This window comes from Vollenhovia emeryi, unplaced genomic scaffold (genome assembly GCF_000949405.1).
Source record: "Vollenhovia emeryi isolate VEMERY1.0 unplaced genomic scaffold, V.emery_V1.0 DF939139.1, whole genome shotgun sequence".
Taxonomy (NCBI): domain Eukaryota; kingdom Metazoa; phylum Arthropoda; class Insecta; order Hymenoptera; family Formicidae; genus Vollenhovia; species Vollenhovia emeryi.
In genome coordinates this window covers 2,318,245-2,340,385 of record NW_011967227.1, presented here as the reverse complement: position 1 = coordinate 2,340,385, position 22,141 = coordinate 2,318,245, and the positions used below count along the sequence as shown (strand labels likewise).

At 40.1% G+C, this 22,141-nt stretch overlaps 1 protein-coding gene across 5 annotated transcripts; it reads right to left on the bottom strand.

Annotated features, from left to right (window-relative positions):
- Positions 1-1,973: 1,973 nt before the first annotated feature.
- Positions 1,974-21,880, bottom strand: LOC105567308 (casein kinase I). Of its 5 annotated transcripts, none has more exons than XM_012022081.1 (9): positions 21,406-21,880; positions 20,868-20,978; positions 20,306-20,454; positions 18,462-18,658; positions 17,949-18,151; positions 17,230-17,491; positions 16,564-16,712; positions 8,578-8,674; positions 1,974-5,261 (listed from the first exon to the last, which is right to left on the bottom strand). In XM_012022081.1, exons 1-9 carry the CDS (start codon positions 21,479-21,481, stop codon positions 5,171-5,173), a joined length of 1,335 nt encoding a protein of 444 aa, XP_011877471.1. In that variant the 5' UTR covers positions 21,482-21,880; the 3' UTR covers positions 1,974-5,170. The 5 variants fall into 5 exon arrangements, 4 of the variants coding, with proteins under 4 accessions (XP_011877471.1, XP_011877472.1, XP_011877473.1 ...); XM_012022082.1 differs by having other exon boundaries at positions 1,974-5,257; positions 21,406-21,879; XR_001009350.1 differs by having other exon boundaries at positions 5,185-5,952; positions 8,484-8,674; positions 21,406-21,875.
- Positions 21,881-22,141: the final 261 nt, after the last annotated feature.

The window sequence follows — 22,141 nt, the reverse complement described above, 5'->3', positions numbered from 1 at the left end:
AGATCTTTAAGGAAATTGTAGATGAAAAAGGAAAAGAAAAAAGGATATAAGGTGATAAGATGATGAAAATGAGGCGATGAAAATAGATATAATTCACATTGAATAAGCGAAAGTATAAGTTGAGAGTTAAGTAAGATTTAAAAAATAAGTTATGTGTGAAGGAGGAACGAGAGGTCTGAGTGTGTTAAGTATTTGATTGTAAACCAGTTTCCTTCTTAGCTGTAAGTTAAAATTAACAAAATATTATCTATCATTAATTGTAAAGTCAGTTTTGTAATTTACGTATATTGTTTCCAGTCAAAGAACAATGTATCTCCATAACTCGCGTTCTAACAACCGTCGTTTATTCCGTCTAAATTTTACTATTATTTGTCTAAGAAAATTTTACTTCGCTACCACATCGGCCGCTAATCGCCTCGTCTTTTCTGGCTTCGAGGTGCGACCCTGTCGAAAAATTCGATCGTGAAAGCGCGAGAAAGACGGGCAATTCTTTCAAACGATTAATTTCATTCGTGTTAATTATCGTCGCTCGATACTCCCCCCCCCCTCCCCCCTGTGCGAAAGAAAGCAAAGAGATTCAGGTGTAGTGCAATGATCGAGATAACGCGGTTGTGCAACACGCCGTTGATATACATCGCTTTGTCCTCGTCCCTCGCTCGTCGGGAGGGCTCGTACTTCGTCCCGAGTAGATCGCTGCGATTCAAGATTTGACTATACGATATACAACATAATAACAATTAGCAATAGCAGCAGCAGTAGTCGTAACCGGTAATAGTCGTAGTAGTAATAGTAATAATGATAGTAATAGTGATAGTAGTAATAGTAGTAGTACCCTATGAAAAAAAAAAGAAGAGAAAAGATACATAGAAAAACACGATGTCGGTATAATATACCTATATGCACTTTTTTATCTCGTTTTCTTCGCTTTTCTACGCAACGCGCCACGCGTGACATGCCGTGCAAGACAATGTTAGGAAGAGAACCGAGGCGAGGAGAGGGGTGGTAAAGGGCGACGGACGGGAGAGAAGATTAGGACGACGAGGGCGGAAACCCACCGAACTCTCGACCCAGAAACATGGAACGCTTCTCGAGCTTCTTCGTCGACTCGTATTCGTATCCCATATCCACCCGTACCTACGACCGTTCGACCGCCAGCGCGAGTCGAGGTCGTACCACGATCTTCGTGGACGAGGCGCGTTAATGTGGGATACGAATGCGGCAGCTCCCCAGAATAAACCTATATAAACGTATAGACCCTTGGGAGAAGCAGCCGATCTGAACTAGAGCTGAAATTTTTCTTCGAAGATTTTCAATTTCGAAGCTTCGAATCTTCGAAGATTCGAAGCTTCGTAGAAATTATTCGAGAATTGAAGTTTTCGAATTTTTCGAAGATTCGAAGTTTCGAAGTTTCGAATTTTCGAAGTTTCGAAGTTTCGAATATTCAAAATCAACTAATGTATTAACAAGATAAAAACAATAACACATTTTGCAAAATTAATCGTTTTTACTATAACTGTGAACTAATTAAATGCCAACTAATTAATATCATTACAAGTATAAAAAAAACAAATGTACTTTTTGTCGGACACATTTTTGTCCATTCGCTCATAAAAATACAATTAATTCGAAGGAAATAAATTTTCTATCATTAACATTTTATCTTATTAACTATTTCTTTTTACTGCCTGATACAGTTGATAAATACAGATGATAAATTAGGTTGGTCTTTGAAAGCTTATATCTTAATGCATTAGTTGACTTCGAATATTCGAAACTTCGAAACTTCAAAAATTCGATATTCGAAGTTTCTTCGTTTCTTCGGATACTTCGAAGCTTCGAAGTTGCGAAGCTTCGAATAATTAAGACCACTAATCTGAACAATGTATTACAGCAGAAGTGTCTCCAACATCTATCTATCCTTGTCTGCACGAAATCTGCTTTGCACCTACGCGAAATGTAATGACCGCGCAACATACACACAGCATTTTGACGTTTTATTAACCCAATAACGGAATTTGAAGACGCGGTGGCTCCAAGCCAAGAGCAAAACGTACAATAAAAAAAAAGTATTGTGAACAAAACACTGGTATACAACAGAATATAACATATAATAGTCGACACATGCGTGTCGCGGTAAACGTATAGACAAAGACAGATATATGGCTGGGCCAATTACAAGGGCTGTGCCCCTTTCAGATACAAGTACATGTACATTCTAAGGAGTAAATGCGATGTTTCTCCTCTTGGCATTACGCTCCTCTCTTCTTCATTCGAGCACGCACGCACGCACGTACCTCACTCGCTTTCCTTCCCCGTCCATCGCGCCTCCTCTCCGTGTACTCGCGCACAAGAAATTTCGCATGCGGCCGACGTACAAGCACACAAACGCATGCATACACCTGTTACAAACACGGGTTACATACACACGTTAGTAGAACGAAACCTCGGTGATATTCATCGGTGTTGGTTTTCTCGCGAGTCTCCTCGCGCGTCGTATCCTCGTTCGTCCACGAGATCGATTTGCCGGAGGAAGGGAAAACAACGGAGTCGGTGAGCAGAACCGAGAGCGAGCGAGTAATATCGTTACCGTATAAAAGGGAAAGAGCACGTGGGCTTGTCGCGGGGCGAAGAGAGGTCACGTTAGTTATTAGACGGCGAGTGAATCTCTCCCGTGTCTGTTCTCCTTGGGACGCACGATTACGGTAAGGACTTTAACAAAATGACTGCCTTGTACTTTTAAGATAATACTATGAGTTCTTGTTTCAAATAACACACAATAACCAACTTAAATCTTAATGTATGTATACGAAGTTTGCAAAGAAAAAAACGTGGGTGTGTGTAATATACAAAAATAACAATTTTACTATACGACCATTAACATTATCTTGAAATTACAGGTCAGCCATTTTGTTAAGGTGCCCTACAACGCTGAACCGCGGCGATGTGTATGTATTATAATCCGTCGCACACGCGACTCCACCTGTACAGTACGCCCGATCGATGCCGACAAGATGCTAGAAACGCTCCTTGGAAACTCGCGCAATCGTGTCTCTCCTTTGTCTTATCACCTAAACACAACCGAACGAATTGTCCCTAAAAACTAGACGTACTCCCCGTCTCCTCTTTGCACGCCCATTGTACTACGTTCTGTATGATCGTTTAACTAGAGCTTGTTTTAGCGAAATGATCACGATCCTGGTGTTCCGCCGCCGTGCCGTAAATCGAGACGTGAGATCGCTTCAGCGAGACCAAGCGAGAGCGTCTCTCCGATAAGAATTCTTTCGGAAAGTCACTCGTAGATTTGCACCGATACTCCGCAACTCTTTCGTTGGATGTTTCCCGAAGCCTGCTATTTTAATCACCGGCTCGACTAGAGCAACGACAACCCCCGAGTTTAAGACACGAGTTACCACTGATGTTTCAGCGATGCCGAACACGCGAAAATTTCGTCGCGGTTATATTCGTTGACCTTTTTCCCGCGATCGCGCCTGATCTTCTCGACTAACACGGAGCTACATCTCGTTTATATCTTTTTGAAAACCACGCTTTCTTTTTACCTTGTGCAAAAATTCGTGATAGCTTTACACATGTCGGATTCTCGATTATCGATACAACCGGTTTATACACACGTTGCGACTTATACAAAAAATATTTTACATTTATACAAACTTCGTATTGGCCCCGACGGAGCGGGATACGGTAATAATAGCGCGGAATCACATTAGCTTTCGTGGCTGCCTCGTGAAAATCGAACGATAATCTCGCCATGTCAGTTTCGTTAAAAGACAATTTACATAAGTCATCGGAGATCGACTTACGCAACAGCAAACAAATTTAAAAGCTTTTACCACTTTAAATATCTTCGAATCTATAAGGTTCAGAAGAATTTGTGTTACCAAAGTCAAAAATTATTAAGGCAGACAAAGAAATGCTTCGGATAAAAGTTGTACCACTTAATAGAAAAAGATTATACAATAAAAAGTAGGGGGTACCCTTTAAAAAAGTGGAGGTGACCTTCACGTCTGAAACGTCTCCATCTGGATAAAAATTATTATCGCCATAACTTTGGTTAGACAAATATTCTTCTGAACTTTATAGATTCGAAGATATTTAAAGTGGTAATAGTTATTGCCTCTACCCTGTGTAAATGTGTGTGTGTATTTGTGTGTACGTGTGTGTACGGAATACTATGTGATTTGATATATCATTACAGTTCTTCATTACGGCGCGCTCTCACACTTCGTAACTTTCGACAGAAACAGTTATCGTCTTTTACGAAACAATTTATAAATTATAATCATACTACCAAACGCCTCGTCGAATAAGCTTGCTTAAACTCGTATCAAAGTACCGTGCTGTTTATACACGCGAATAATATTAACACAAATCAAATTCGGAGGAAGCAAAGCTAGCTTGACCATAGCGGGTCAAGCGTTGTAAAAACTGTAACTGTGTGTTGTCCGAGGTACACTCATGTTGTCTCGTGATCAACTGCGAGAATTTATCATCAAAACCGTGTACTGTACATTTGCGATTCGCCACGGAAGAGAAGGACAAAAAAAGGGGTTGGGGGGAGGAAAGAGAAACGATCTCTGGTCTCGTGATCCCGCGCGCGGAGAACGCGACGGGGTTTGGCGATCTTTAAGCGTCGTTACTCTCCTCGACAACGTCGCTGAGGGGTGTTTTCCAGACGGGCTCCCAATCACGACGGGGAAATTCCGGCGGACCTCGAGTTCGCTCGGAATGACCGCAGAGTCCTTCTAAGAATCCTGCGCACCGCAAATGCAAGGGAGCTGCTTCATTGCCGGCCACGTCTCGTTGCTACCGATGCCGGCGTATCCGTTTTCGGCACAAGCCGCGGAGCAACGACACGTTTCTCCCTCCTTGTCTTCATTTCCGTGAAGAACGGTTGCTTCCGTTGCCACTTACACGGATGTCGCACCATTGACCGGCGCACCACACGCCGGTCTTATCACTGATGATCCCCGCGACGTCGTAACACGCTGGAAAAGTCGGTCACCGTTCATTGGATGGCCGCGTGGTACCACTCGTGAACTCACTTCCGGCTCGCGGTGGTAATAGATGGTAAAGCGTCGCGCGAACGGCGGTAATCACCAACCACCGTTCCTGACGAACGACGCTGCTGGTCGTTACGATGACGATGAATCTGCTATTGCTGCTGCTGATTCACTTGTTGTGTTGCACGCTTGCCCGTCTGACCATCAGGGTGGGTGGACCGATTGCCGTCGCATTGGCGCTTCCAAAACAAAAGACACACAAAACAGCGACATTAGCGCGCCACCGTCCTCACCACATAAATGAGCTAAAGGTTCTCTTTATCTCTCTTTTCCATTTTCTTTTCCGGCGCTCCTTCTCTCGTTCGTTACATCTAGCCTCCCCAACTTCGCTCTTACCCAGCGGTCCTCGGCTACGAATTAGTTCGTAATATGAGATCAGATATAATCAACCTTCGGCGTTAGCACGAAACAATAATGTAATGGAAATTGAATAATATTATTTTTCGTGATGAAATGCAATGTAGTTTTAGTGAGGATGTACGTGTTAATAGCAAGTTTCTAAAGAAACACAAGTCTCAAATTCGTTGTTGTTCCTCTCACATGGTCGTCATCTCCGTAAACGTGTCTTATCGTAGTCTGTCTTGATAATCACGGTCGACAGATCGAAAAACAAAATTGTAATGCAAGAATTCCTCATATTTTTCGAGTCTCGTTAAATTGTAATACCGTCGAGCTCTCTCGTTCGCGACGAGATTCTTAACGGCATAAGTCGACAAGCTCGTGAGGAGGAATGAACTCGGAGAGAAGGCTCGCACGATGAAAGTCCCCATGATCAGAGTTTTTCACGATCGGCGTCCTCTACCGTGGCACAGGAGAGAATTTCTTTCCCTCTTTGTCTACTTTTGTCATTTAGAATTAGTGTGATTTCGGTTACCTGAAAAAAGTCAACGAAAGAACATAAAGCAGAATTTTGGTGAATTTCGAATACCAAATAGTTTTTGCGTGTCTATGCTTTAGTTAGATTGCAAAACGGATGTATCAGATGCTTGAGAAAAATTCAAAGTGTTAAAACGTGCATGTTTACATGCACAGTTATTCGAAAGGATGTCCTCACACAGCTAAATTAACGTTAGTGAAGCGTAAAAATGTATTATTAAGAGCTTTAAAAAGATGCCACTGATCTCAGCTAACATGAGAAATAAACATCTGACTCTTGGCATAGTCGAACTTTAGCGATAAAGATCGAGTTTACATTTTACTCGTTTAGCCAAAATAAATTTTTAAATCCATATAAAGCATTCGCTATTTATCAGTTATTCCTATGTTATAGATATAAAATTTCGTTCAGTGGAATTTAGTGGTTTAGTTGTTTAGAAAGTAAACTGTTCATAATTTGTTTCATATAAATCTGACAATTTCAAAAACATATGTACGAGTTTGATCATATTCCGATACTTGTAAGTGGAACGTATTAATGAGACTACAACAATGTCCTCTGGTTTTATAAATCATGCCTACGTTTGGAGACATTCGAAAAGTTGATTAACCAGTTACCAAGTGGAATTGTACAATAACCAACTGGGTCGTTCGGCTATTCTCCGAGTCGTTACGCTCTTATTGCTTTGGCTTAGCTTTATACTTCTTGAAAGGTAAATGTGAAAGTCTTCTCCACACGGAGAAGCATACTGCGCGTTCTAAGAAATACTCCGCTTCTTATTTCTGTATAAATTTTACTGAACGCCGTTTAATTTGCATATTTAATATTTTCTCGAATATACAAGATGTCCATTATCTTGTCAGTTCTATAATATACCGATATAATAAGATATCGTAAAGGAAATTTTTTTAAATCAAAGTGAGTTGAAAAAGTATTATTCGCCTATGGAAAATGTTTCTCCTTAAAAACTGTATATATTACAAAAATAATGCCACAAATTATCTTCTTTCTTTGTGCGATATCTGTGCTTGGGCATCCCAATAACATCAAGTACAATCGGACTTAAGTCTAACGATCAAAAGAATTGTTCCAAAATTATTTGTTTACCAAAATCACATGCGATTTTCTCAAAATTATGTAACCAATCCGGCTAACAAAAGCCACAGGCAATTAGAGACATATTCTCCAGACAGAAATGATATCTTACGTTGCATATTTGTTAATATTAGTTTGTTAATTACGCATATTCTAATTTATTAAAAATAACAATATAATAATTATATTGTAAGAGTGCAATCGATAGCAAGCAATAGTAACTTCCGACTTTCATTTGGAGAGAATGCTTGTTTGTAGCTCGTCACTAGTTTGATATGAATGTTTTCTTGATATTTTTTTACTCGATATCCATGCGTTATCAGAACATATATACAGGGTGTCTGTATCGCTACGTCACTAACATATTCTGATTACTTTGTAAATAATATTTTTTGAAGCAAAAATAAATATTACAAAACCACACTCCTCGGAGAAATTAGGTTGTTCGTAAGAAAATAATCCATTTTTCGGTTGCTGGCAACTCAAAGAGTTATTGTTTGCTCCAAGAAATAAGCCATTAAAGAATAAAGTGACGAGACATCTTGCGTACAAGATATGCACATTGAGAATTCTTTCCAAATGACAAAACGTATCTCCCTCCGTCCTTTCCCAATCTCCATTTATTCTCAATAAACATAATTAATTAAAGTACCATGCCACGGTATTACGACACCACCTTCCTACCAAAATTAAGCTTCCATTCAACTAACGCGTACTGATAAAAACATGATCGAGCGTTAAGCATAACACAAATTGTAATTTTTTTAAATTGGCCTCATCACGCACCGATAAATCGTAAAATTTGGTAAGAGCTGTGAAAATATAGCGATGAAATTGAAAAATGGAACTTACACCGTCATTAATATATCGCAAATTTTCATACTTCGTATCATAGCCACACTGGCGCTCGATATAGAGATATAAGTAGGATCGAAAACAGGCTTAGAATGCAATTTTCCCCCAAATGTGCAATGTTCATGCAAGACCGAAAACGAGAGTGTAACAAGCTCTGAATTTTTACCGACTCCAAAAACTTTTATGAGGTGACTCGAAAATAAGTCGCCAAAAATGTGCAGCGTATTTATCAATTAATCTTGAAATCGATACATCTTTCTCTTTCATAAGTTGTTAATTGTCCAATTGATATCCAGCCGTTTTGAAAAAACTGAATTACAAAGTAAAAATCTATAAAGCTCATCTGTGGAAAAAAAAAGATGTAAAGAAACATCCAAATTTTCAGGGCAAGAAAGATCCGAAATTGACGAAAGAAAAATTCAGCGACCTATTTCAGTATCAATCTAAATGAATAATGAGAATGAGAAAAGTCTAGTGTATCATCCGTTCTAACGGCAAAACTTTCCTATTATCTACATTACACTGATATGACCGAAATAGTGAATGGTTGCGAAAGTAGCTAATCTGTGCAAGCTTACGTATTCTTTGTAAACGGATCCGCGGATTTCAGTAGAGCAAGTTATACCCAGTCGTTTAGCGGCTTTAGTCGTTCTATATTGTGTAGCAACTCACTTGGACTTGGGCTGCATTTCTCCTGCAGCGGCTAGTAGCGTATCCCTACGGTGCAACCGCATGCTGACCCTTCGCTCTTGTCCACCCGCACCCGATGCTGAAAGAGAGCATCAGAAAAAACATAATACATGAAAAAACCGCAAGAGAAATTTTGCCAACATTCCTGTGTTTAACAACATTACGTGTGTTTCTTTCGTATTGTCAACTCGCTGCCACCCTGCCTGTTTCGTAGACTTTTTAGCTTTTATCACACACCACACACACACACACGTTATATTACATATAGAGGAAAGTCCTCTATTATGAGATAGGTTTCTAATATAAGATAGCAAGTTTTCAACACCCAAATTCAGTCACAAATCTTTTTTGACACCGTACGCAATCTAACAATGAATTTTCTACTAAACAGATATCGCTTCAAGGGCAACAAAATTTTCGGTGGAATCAACAGACGAGGTCTATTAATTTAACAGAAATCCCGCTATCTCATAATAAGGGACTTTCTTCTATATATATAAACGCACGCGAAAGCCTCCTACCATTCTCTCGACACACACAGCAGGTTTTACAAGTTTGTACAAATCCAAAAGCAGTTATAGGGGAATAGCGATATTTGTTCAAAACAATTTTCCCCAAAAAAATTCCGAAACTTCAGCTCTCTCATAAACTCGCCGACAATAGTTTGGTCAGTACATTCAATCGTGCAGGTAACTGAAGAAGTCGCCGAAGAGAAAAAAAAAACAGGAGGTAAGGAAGAATAAAACAATCGTAGGCAGAGAAGAGCACTCGTTACATTGCAGAGCATACGTTTTTTTTTCACAGTATTGTATTATATGTATGTTATACCCACCATGCATTAACCTGTAATTTAAAACTATTTTGAAAGATGACATAATCTACAGATCGTAACAATGACCTAAACGAGTGTGCCTCTTTATACCCAAAGTAGCGTCGTCACATTACAAAATTGCAGTTGCTCCAGTTGCCGTATCTAATCTTCATTAGCGAGGTATATAGATACGCGATATGTCTGTTTGATTGGCGCACATAGAATTTTAAATACATTTAATGCGACTGATGACAATGATAGAGGAAAGTCCTCTATTGTGAGATAGGTTTCTAATATGAGATAGCAGTTTTCGACACCCAAATTCAATCACAAATCTTTTTTCACAACGATCACACAATCCACCAATGAATTTTCCACTAAACAGATTTCACTCCAAGGACGAGTCATGGTGGAATCAATCAGACGATGCCTATTTAACAGAAACCTCGCTATCCCATATTAAGATCCTTTCTCATAATAGGGGACTTTTCTCTATGTGAAGTTAGATTTCGAAAATTAAAATACTATTTTATATGAATTCATGCAGGCTGACATAATCCAACATACTTAATGAATTCGTTATAAATTACAGTTTTAATCGATTTTGACTGAAGGATACGTTTGATTACATCCTTTTACTTGTCTAAAATGTTCACCGTGGCATTCCGTTTGAGTAGGAAAATGTTACCTTAAATTTTACTGAAACCCATCGTCACTTTTTAACTACTATTGCAATCTTTCGGAACAACAATCAATCAAAAGAAGTGATAAATGAAGTAAGGTAAGTCTCGAGAACTAAGTGCTATTTTTAATCCTACGTAGGATATATTCGTCAGGTCAATGCGGCATATTTGCTTCGGGAATCTCATACGATTAAGAATCGTACTTGACATCAACCGGCCGGCGCGGAAAACGACGGATAATCTTTCACTCTTGGCGATTAAAATGGAAAAATTAATCATTACAATATAAAATAGGAATAAGAAGAAAGTAACCGAAAGTTGGAACATCAGTGTTTCGAAAAATTAATCAAAATGAGGAAATGGTACGCTTTTGTGAAGACAGATGATGCGACAAATTAGCCGAAAAGTAGAATTTTCTATCTTTCCTCTCTTTCTCCCGCTTTCTCTCTCGCCGACGTATGTCTCGCGAATCGTCGAATCTCCGAGTTATTTGCGCTTGGGTTTTTCCATTCAAGCCAAGTGAGAAATAATTTTGACAAGGATAATCGACAATGTCGTGTGGTGAGATAAATAAAAAGAGACCAGTCCTTGAATGGAAAAACATTTATTTACTACTTTTTCTTCATTATCATCATCATCATCATCATCATCAATAAAAAAACAGACTGATTACAGATAGGTATACGATATGAAGATATGCTAGACGAGTGAAGAAAAACTGGGAGGATGGACGATAAAGACGACGTCCGATGGTGGTCTAGTGTGTAGGAAGAAGTTGGCAGTGTCGTTGCGAGATATCAATAAATCTCATTCGATCGTTACGCCTAATGAGAACCAAAGTTTCTCTTCAGATTACAAAGATCATGGATACGTAGCAAAACTAGACTTTATCTTTCCTATCTAAGCTTTGGTAACCTTTTCACGTCTCTAGACGTTTCCTCGTGACATACATTACGAGATATGGGGCAGTTAATAAAACGAAAAAGAAGTCGGGCTATTGAATTGCGAAGGCTCGTCGATTCGTCAACCATCAGACTACTTCTTCCATTTCACCAGAACGTTATTGTTAAACGTACTAAAGACTAATACGTACGCTTAATTAATTATTGAGTAAGCACGTTGGTCGAGGATTCACAATCGTTGCAGGGTACAATTAATCGAATGATAAAAATGTCAATAATTAAAAAATAAAGAAACACAACATCGTTTTCTTTTTAAGTGCTAATTATAATTAACAACGCGTTCAATGCGAACGACACAAGTGGCGCGTAATTTACGTTAACGACATCGAACGCAGTACGTTTCATGCCTATTCTCCTAATGAATTATGATATTTTTAGCGCTTCATACTTGGAATTTGATGATAGCAACAAATCACAAAGATTCCATTTGGGGTACAATAAGACAGTGCTCGGAATTAGATGCATATTTTGGGCCGATTTCTAAAGTGACTATTCCCCACTGCTCGAAGTCTGACTGCAGAGCCGCCGATTGCGTATGCTGTATCGAAAGCGTCACTACATGAAATACATACTGAAATATATCTTCGCTAAATTATTATCAAAAGATTTTCTTTGCTAAATAATTTTTATTTTCGTAAATAATTAAACGCTAAATTTCCTATTACTAATATAAATTAGTAAAAAAAACTATTTGTATAAGAATATTAATTTAATCTGCTGAATTATTTGCACTGCTACGGATGATATGTCCACAAAGATTTTGCAAGTTTTTGCATTAACAAGGATAACAATACATCGCTCAAAGGACTTTTTTTGTTATTCAAATTGGTTATTTTTTCTGACTTCTTGCTCGTTTCTATATAAAATTTTGCTTTCTTGCCGAGCTACATATTTTATCATCTTCTTCACTATTTTTTAGTGAAATATAGGAGGCCTACTGAGAGAACCACTAAAAAATACATCAATAATAGTACCTCACAACTGATGCAAAAAGCTAGTATCAAAATTTTAATTAATACTATTATTATTACAAGTATATCATAGAACATATATTGCAATGTTCATTCGGAAAGTTCGGAAAGTGCATATTTTCCGATAGGGTTATTTTCTTCCCTTATCAGATTTATGTAAAATGAATAAAACTCAATTGATTCAAATGCTTTTTAAATAACGCATTGAAATATCACTTTCTAGAATACGTATGTATGTTATGTCATAGGTTAAAGTCATGCACGTCATAGATACACATATTTCAACGCTTCTTGGAAAACCCCACACAAACTTTCCGAACAAAGCAATATAATACATTAATAACAAAAAAAAAGGGATTAGTATCTAATTATTTATGAGAATAAAAACTATTTAGCAAAGAAAGTTTCAATTGGCGATTTAGCGAAAAATACAATCCCAGCGTATTTCTCATCAGATATGCTCCTGAGGCACAGCGTCACTCGGGTGATTGATGGCTCGACCGTCGAGCTCCAAGTGGTAGCGGGGAATAGTAGGCATCGTCTTAGAAATCGGTTCGAAATGTAATTCCGAGCACTGCAATAAGAAATTAGTCGTGAAACCTCTAATCGAGTATAAAATAATCAACAGTCTTTAGGTCAGTTTTCATTATTTGTATAATGAGAGGGTATGCATATGTAGGGTATATGCATATGTAAGTAGAAAATTATATATATACCTACATATATGTTTTTCAATACATAAACCTATGTATATTGAAAAAATAATAGTCGCATATATCATTGACTATGATTTTAGCATATACACAATGGCTAGCGAATTTATGTTTTGTGATACACAATTGGTTTTTTACCGTCGTGTTTTTAAAATAATGAATAATGAATGCAAAAACGTAGGATCAGTCGACAGAGGGTCAGCTCGTTAATCTCTAACTCTTTATCTTATAAATATATATAAGAAGGAAAGAATGTAACCTAAATGAAAACTTGGAAGGAACTGCAAAAAGATGTTAATCGATTTTTATCGCTTGGTCATACAGCATCGTAGAACTTGTGATAAAATATTGCAATTGTATAGAATGCGTTTGTGCGATATTACGCGTTAGAATCGACGTCCTTCTCCATAAATGGAAAAGCAGATATTTATATATACAGTATTAGTTTTTCTATACTTGTCACAGAGCGGGGGACATTATAAAGTTTTAAATATCAAACACAAAATGAAGAGAAAAAGTTCAGAGAGTAAGTCACAAATATTGTAAATATATGTATATATTATAAAAATGATGTTCTACGACACTGCGAACAAACTTTTAAACAAATATTATCAGTCTATTAACTTTCAGTCTAAACAATAAAAAGACCATCAGGAGTATAAGAATAAATAAATTATGAGAAATCATTAAAGCCTTGTATCTCCCTACGTTAATATCATTTTTATAAACTGCGCTGCGTGTAATCCGTTTTGTTTTGCTGCCATCTTAAAATCGAATGACTTTCGCTAATAAACGATGATCCAAAAATATGTATTAATATATGATCCAAAAGGAACAAGATGTGAGGAAACGTTATACGGCAATAAAATCTACTAAACGTATTTAAAAAAAAAAGGAAAAGTAAATTTATATGTGCCTATAGCAGCAAACATATTATTGTAAAAGAAACTATAAAAGGCACTCTCTATGTGTATACAACCGTGAAGTTTGTTTAAAGTAATTTTAAATAAAATAATTTATATTAAAATATAATAAAAATATTTCCGTGAAAATCAAATTCTTACTCCTTTTCCATTTTTTCCCCTCATTATTCTCATCATTAGTTTCATTATACCGTTACTGCAGTTGCATCTGTGGTCGTCCAAAAAAGTATGTATCTACATACAGTCATATCTCGCTTATCATTATAAGTATGCATTCCGCGAAGTAGTTACTTCCAGTAAATCGATGTTAAACATTTTAACATAAAAAGAGTAGGACTACATTCTGGAGGTACAAATTCTGAATATAAAATCTATAAATTCCACTTCCGCGTACATATTACTCGAGAGAAAACCAATTACGTTTTAGTGGGACAGCGTTCCGAGGGGAAACGTGAAGCGAGATGTGACCGTACCGCAATTGCATCTGTGTTTGCGTAAATTATAATATATATTAATTACTGTAATTTGGTATGTGGACACTTATAAATCGTTATCGTAGGGTAGAATATAAACGATAGAGAAAGACGAGACAAAATCAATTTTGTCTGTAATATCATTTGCGGCAAGGATACGAGCATTAAAATTTTGCGGCGTGTCTCTCGAGAATTAACAAGCGCATCCTGCACGAGGCCGCAAGTATATAAAATTATCACGCCTATATGCTTACACGTACGCTATATATGCATGGTAAAAAAAATCGTACTCGCTTGAGATTTCGTATCGGCTATTGCAATCCGTTCTAAATGGTTTCACTCTTATTTGGGGATTAAGGCAATCTTGTTTGTTCAAAAGTGGCCAAGATTTCAATGTGATTTTTTGCATTGATAATTCGACAGTGTACAAATATATCCATTATAAATACTATCATAAAGTACTGTATAAAAATGTATGTATGTGTGTGCGTGCGTGTGTGTGTGTGTGTGTGTTGCACAAAATATCCAGTATAAAAATTATTTTTTTTTCGTAGAAAATATTTTACTTCTAGACTATCGAAATCTTGGCAGTTTTACGCGCGAGAATATATAAGAGATCGCTCGGTACGTGATGTCAAAGGCTGTGTTTGTTTCGCTTTTTCATAAATTCCGTCAAGTCGGCCTTTAAATGCAAATGCAAACGAAAATGTCGAAGAGGATGCCTTTAAGAATCTCCAGGTTACCCTGCGGTTTACCATGAGCCAGAGAATCGCTAGAATTCGTGCCATGACTCAGTGCGTCCAGATCGTCTCTGGTTATCCATTCTATATAGCGTTCGCATTTCTCCGCTCCGATGGCGTTCTCCAGAGATTGCAAACCGTCCGTACGGCCCACGTGTTGCAGATTCTGTAAGTACAGTCTGCCAAGTTGGCTAATGGAATATCCGATTTCTAAGCTGTCTTTATTGCCGCTCAAAGTTTCCTGGGTGGCGACACTCGCCACGGGATCCAGAAGTCTCGACTGCACCAGTTCGGCAGCATTGGTAAGACTATCGGATCGCACTGACGACGGTTTGCTCGCGTCCAGATTACTCTGTTTCATATTCCTTTCTGCGGCGTTGGTGCTTAAAAGATTACTTGCGTTTGCCGTCACACGAAATGTACTCTCTTCGAGCTGCACGTCTTTGGGACAATCGATGGATTTTGGTACAACTGCGATATCGAGCTCGTCGAAAGAACCGAGATTGAACTGAACGGGAGCACGATCGGTTAGCACGTTTGGTGCGCGCTCAAAAAAATCAACGTCCTTCTGGCGCCTCTGTAAAAAATACTCGCACTTCTCCTGATCGGTCTGAGGATACTGGCTGTTGATCGGGCGCTCTTCCCGTTTCAAGAGGTCCTGACGTTTCTCGCGCTCCCTGGGTAAAAAATGCAGACTTCTACCAACTCGTTGAAAGAAATTGGGCCGCTTACGCGCTTTGTCCATCGCCATTAAATCGAAGGACTTTTTAGCCGACTTTTGCGACGAATCAAGACTCCTCTGTTTGCCATGGAAGAAGGTCTTCGATCGCTCTTCCGGCAGAAGATCCAGACTCTTACAATCAGCGGTAGGTAGATCGATGCTCCTTTCGAGCGACTCTAAGCTTCTGTGTGTTTTCTCCTTGTTACGAAAAGAGAAATTTCTGCGTTTGTTAGTGGAAGCTTCCTGCAACAACTCGTTACTGCTCTTCTTAAAAATCTCACCCTCCTTCTCGAGGAACTGGATGTTTCCCGAGTCGCGACGCGTCTCGTACGCCGTAGTGAGACGTCGCGTACCGCCCATCGTTGGACCCTTGAGCTTTCTGTCGCCGTTGTAATCGCCATAATTCTTCTCTTTATCCGGGCCACCAAAGCAATTCATCGAGCTTGAGGTCGCCGCGGCATCATCCCTCTCGTCCGTTACCGGTCGAGTGCAATTTGAACCACCTGTCCCTAGATCCTTGAACATCACGACCTCGCGATCTACGTCTTTCTCAGTTTTATGCCCATGAAAAAAATAACTCTGTTTATCGAGCTGACGGGACGCCGTGTTCGGACTCCTCTCGCGCGTTCTACTCATCATCGATTGATAATAGTCGCGCGACGTAGCAGCGGGATTTAAATCGGCGGTACGATTGGGACCTAATTCGCGGCTACGTCCTAAATTGAGACCGGTCAGGTCTAGAGAAGCCGCCACGTCTGGTTCTCTATTACCCGGCGTGGTCGACTTGAATGTACTGAATTGACATGGATGTGCCACGCGTGTCGCGACGACGGCAGCAGCAGCAGCGGTCTCATTACAGCCAGGCGCGGGCTGTTGCAAATGTCCGATTGTCACATTGCGTTGCGTCTTACGTTCGGCAATAGCGAAATTCTGTTGGCTTGCGCAGAATTGTTGGTAGAATTGTATTTTACCTTGAAGATCACTCTTGTCCTGATTGTCCTGGTCGCCACGAGTCTCCATCTCGCGTTTCTGCCGGATTGCTCGCAGACTAGCATTCGGTCCAAGCGTCGGGCCTACCGTCGCCACGGACGCGTTCGGCAAACATTGCCGCGTGTAAGGTCTGAAATCGGAAAGAAGTGTAACTTTAGAACAATAAACAAATAAGGATAATAATCGCGTACAAATGAAATATTCGGTACATTATAAAAATAGAGACTGCATAACATCAAACGAAGTATATCATTGATATAGGAGACCGCGAGGCAATTTAACAGCATTTAAAAAGCTGCAATTCCTCCAGTCATTTTTGAAAAGGTTACATTTAAGACTTTAATGAGAATAGACGTATATGTTAAATGGAAATTAAATAAGAAAGTTAAACAATAACTACTAAAAAGAATTTCTGCAAGGTACATTTTATTACTCAATGTTGTTCAAAGTGGCCATTTCTCAATTCATTGCCCCAGACGCTAAAAATAGAGCACGCTTGAGAGCAATGAAATGACCACGCTATTTATAAACATGAAAAGACGGTATGGCGTGAAGATGTCGTCACTAACGGGCGTCAGTTTAGTGCCTAAGAATTTTTTAGAACAAACGAGCGTTCTTTACGACTAAAAAAACCCCCATTGACCAACCTTGATCGATGTTCCTGATCATTATTGGTCCCGGAAGGTAGCGCCGCATTAGACGGTTGCGAATGCATGGGTGCTTGTTGCGCGGAGGGTAACGTCGGTTGTCTCGCGTTGCCAAACTTCAGCATATTCCAGTCAAAAACATAGTCATAGGTAAAGCCCTGACCATGGAACAACGTTCGGAAAAGTTGTCGGAGATGCGAGTAGTCCGGCCTTTCCTCGAAGCGTAAGTCTCGACAGTACCTTAAATACGATGCGAACTCCACTGCAATAATTAATAAAATGTTTCTTTACTATAAAGTCGAGAAATTTGTTAGATAAAGACTGCAAAATGTATATACAGTACCATCACTGCAACGACAGATTCTGTGGTTGCTTTAAAGCCAATTTGTTAGAAATTTTGCTTGACAAAGTTGCTAAGACATCGGTGATCTTTGAGTTATAAACGATTGGAGAACTTTTGCAGACTAAATTTCGAAAAAGAACCACATGAATTATAAAACTATATTAGTCGGATTAATTTCTCTCGAATAAAGTTTCCTTTCAGAGATTTTAATTTAAGATGTAGTCAATTATAAATATGCAACGCAAAAAAAAGTAGAAAGTTCCAGTAAATCTGCCTGAACAGTTTCACCAAGAAAATTAATTCCAATTTGGCCAAAGAAAAATCATTAAAAGAATATCCAGAGGTTTTGAATTGTTTTCCATATACAAAGACTTACCAGGATAACCCTTGCAAAGTTCTTCTACAGGAGTGGACATTTTCTTTTCGGAAATGCGCTCGTACTTTTGTCTCTTAGTTGCCGCTTTCAATCCCTGCCAAGGTAGACTACCTCTATTAAAGTACATGAGGACATAGCCCAAAGATTCGAGATCGTCTCGACGCGACTGTTCGATCCCCAAATGCGTATTTATACTTGCGTATCTGCATTATAGCGAGTGAGAATTAGTCAAAATAAGAATATAGGGGAAAGTTCCTTATTATGCGATAGGCTCCTAATACGAGATAGCGGAGTTTCGGCTAAATTAATAAGCATCTGTTGGTTCCACCATGAATTTGTTGCCCTTGGAGTGAAATCTGTTTAGTGGAAAACTGATTGTTAGATCGTGTAATCGTTGCGAAAACATGATTTGCGATTGAATTTCGACGTTGAAAACCTGCTATCTCATATTAAAATCCTACTTGAAAATAGAGAACTTTCCTCTGATACCACACAACTACCAATACAGCTAACCTAGCAGTTCCCGTCAAATTCTTGTTTTCTCTGTAGGGTATGTGTTTGTGTGTGCGCCCGTCACGATACTTTTTAGCCAGTCCGAAATCTATAATGTAGACGAGGTTCCCCTTCTTCCCCAGACCCATCAGAAAGTTGTCCGGCTTAATATCACGATGAATGAAGTTGCGACTGTGAATGTAATCTGTTCTACTTATCTGCAGAATAGAAAAGTTAAAGCACTGTTATTATAACTGTACACTGTGTCTCACATGCGCGTGTTTCATGCCTCAAAGATTATATGCAGAGATACAAATAAACTGTTTATTCAGTGTTTTGCTTGACAGTATATATTGCATAACACTTGCTAAACTAATAGCATTGTTCCTTTTGTGCACCAAGTGTATGGATTTTTTTTTTCAAAGTTTGCATAAAACTAACTACCTCTATCCCTTGTTAATTTTTAATCAACATTTTCAATAACATTAAAAAATATATATAAATAAGTACGCATAATTACTTATCATGTAATTATATGTGTGTGTGCGTGCACACACACACACACACTATTATTTATAAAAAAAACTTACTTAGAAATATTGTAAAAAAATGTTAACATTACATGCTGACATATTTCTTGCAACTGAATAATACAATAGTTAAGACAATGTCTCTTTTAAGATAAGAAAGACATGTTATGTACAGCCTTGGCCAAAAATATTTGCCACCTAAGTGTAACCTCAGTAACTTTAAATTATTTTACATTCAAGTTAAATAAACAATACCAGTTGATGACTTTCAGTCCTTTTTTAACGATGTATGGTGTATCTCATAGTACTGTGTCTTTTATTTTTCCTTTCGCAAAAAGTAATTGTACTTTCAAACGTTTAGCTAAATCCAATTGGCACGTTTTCGGCATTTTTTTTGTAGCAAAACAATATTATTCTTTAGAGTAAGTCGGTACAAGTTGGAGATTATTAAGCAATGTGGACACTTCGAGCGTCCACGGTGAACTAAATACAAGCAAAATTCAAGTTTAACGTTACTACTATAAACGTTTCGCGACACTTGTCCTTGCGCGTTTATGATGCGATGCTTTGTTTAGGTAATTCAATTTAGCGCGCCGATGCGTAACAATATACAAAATAGTTGATTAAAGTCAAAGGAAGCTACTTTTCTAAAGGCCTGTGTCCACGATGCTAGAACTTGGTCCAAGTTCTAGTTTCGAGAAACGTGTGGCCAATCAACTTGCAGCTATTCCATAAAAGCTGCACATTGATTGGCTACGCATTTCTTGGAACTAGAACTTGGACACAGTTCTTGGAACGTGGACACAAGGCTTAAGAACTGAGGGGGCGGCAGATACTTTTGGCCGAGGCTGTATATGAATGATTCTTGAAAGGAATGGTATACAATGATCCGCTGCAAAATGAAGTAATGAATATAATCGCAATATGAACTTTGAACACATGGTGAAGTATTTGGTGAACATCCTGCATGAATACACTGAAGGAGACCCATATAAGCGGAAAGTTATCTGTCTAGCCTTTTATCTCAGAGTGCAGCCTCGGACGTAACATAAGATTTTCTGTTTAACGACGTATAAATGAAATAATTACACATCAAAACCGAGATCCTAATAAAATAAAATGCAGTTTTCATTATCAATCAAAGTGCCTGTTAAATTAATCGCGCGAGCGATTGCGAAAGTTGCAAAAACCCTAGAAACGCAGTATACTTCTCGAAACTTCACGTTGGAGCAATGCTATCTCGAACGGAGCAACTTGATTGAAAGGCAAATCATTGAATTTATGTTCGCATCGCGACAGGTGAAGTGAATTGTTACGATAAAAATGTCTATTTACCAATTGATCGGCGAGGAGCAGGACCGTTTTCAGAGAGAACCGTCTTGAACAAAAATTAAATAGATCTTCCAGCGATGGTCCAAGTAACTCCATCACCATCACGTTGTAGTCACCTTCCGATCCACACCATTTTATAGTCGGTATCCCAACTGGAATATCAAGAGTGAGGATTATGCTACGATAGTGCAAGTCGCACGACACACACACGACAGGACTGAATAATTTTACGTTAGAATAAAGAGCATTTCTTTGTGGTCTTTCTTTGAAAAATGTTGTTGATTTTCATCGGTCGACCAATCGACCGGCGATCGTTGGAGCGGCTAAAAATTCGTCCCCTCAATCGTAATCTCTGTCGTGGAATTACTGAACCTATTTATTTTGATACGCTAACGTTGGGAAAAGGCGCGCAGGCAAGTGGACATTAGTCGTGCAGCTGCGCGTCGTACCGGCGTGAGAAAAGATATTGGATCAGCTGTCGAGCAAACGAGAACATTCCGGATACAGGCTCCCGGTGCAGAATAAACATTTCAATTGATACGCATAGAAATATCGATCTACTTACCGCCGCCCTGCATCATCTTGTAAAACTTGGACTCTATGTGCAGCTGCGGGTGCCGCGTTTTTATGCATTCTAACTTGATGGCGACTTCCTCGCCCGTGGAAATATTGGTACCTGCGAAATAAAGAAACGGCTCCAGAGGGGGGCTTCGTTTACGCGCGTCGACGCGACGCGAGGCCCGTAGGACAAAAGAGGGACGAGCGGAGAAAACGCGAGACGGTACGGGAATAACGGGACGAGGGGGAAGAGGAGGGGGAGGGGGAGAAGAAGGGGAGAAAAGTGGGGAATAACCATGCGAGTTGACGCACGCGAGTTTCACGCTCTCCCGCGCGGAATACAGGAAAAGCACAAAATCCACTGTGTACGAACGCGAGAGTGAACGGAGGCGCGGGGGAGGGGGAGGGGGAGGGAGAGAGAGGGCGAGGGCGACGGGGAGGGGGGGGCCGAGCTTGACGAGGAAAACTCGCGCGGGCATGCGGCCGACGAGCGGTGGCGGCGGGGGGGAGGGGGAGGGGAGTAGGAGGGCGAAAGGGGAGCTTACCTAGGTAAATGTCGCCGAAGGAGCCGCTCCCGATTTTCCGTCCTAGCCGGTACTTGTTACCAACGCGCAGCTCCATCGTACACAAAAGGCCGCGCGGCGCACCCCGACAGAAGTATCACGATCGCGGTCGCGGTCACGGCGGCGGCGGCGAGGCGACTAAATACATACGCCGACCCAGCGTAGGGTAGGCAGCGCGGTGCAGCAGCAGCAGCAGCAGCAGAGCAGCAGCTGACCCGACGTGAGCGTGGAGTGACGCGATGATGCTCGCTCTCGCACGGCGACGTACGCGCGTTGGACTGGGCTCGTACGCTCGTGTTACTGGCTCGATGGCGGTGATACCTCCATGCTCGACGCACAGGAACCCGGACTGATCGATCTCGTATCTACGGGCATTTCTTCGTGGCGAGTCGCGGCGGAACGGAATAGCGCACCTCGTTGCGATGGCGGTCGCGCTGATGGTGGCGGCGCTACGCTCGCGCTTGTCCGTCGCTTTTGCCGTTGTGTGTTGACGATGGTTGACGACGACGCTGCTGCTGCTGCTGCCAGGCAAAACGGGGGAGAAATTACGGCGGGGACAACGGCACCGAGAGATTTTGCGGCCCCCGCACAGGGGGCGATCGACCAGTCGTGGCGAAAGTCGAATGAACGTATCGCGCGCGGAAACGTCGTCGACAAACTGCGGCGAGCGGCGGGACAGGGAGGAGGATCGAGTCTTGTCAGTCTTGTGGCGAATGTC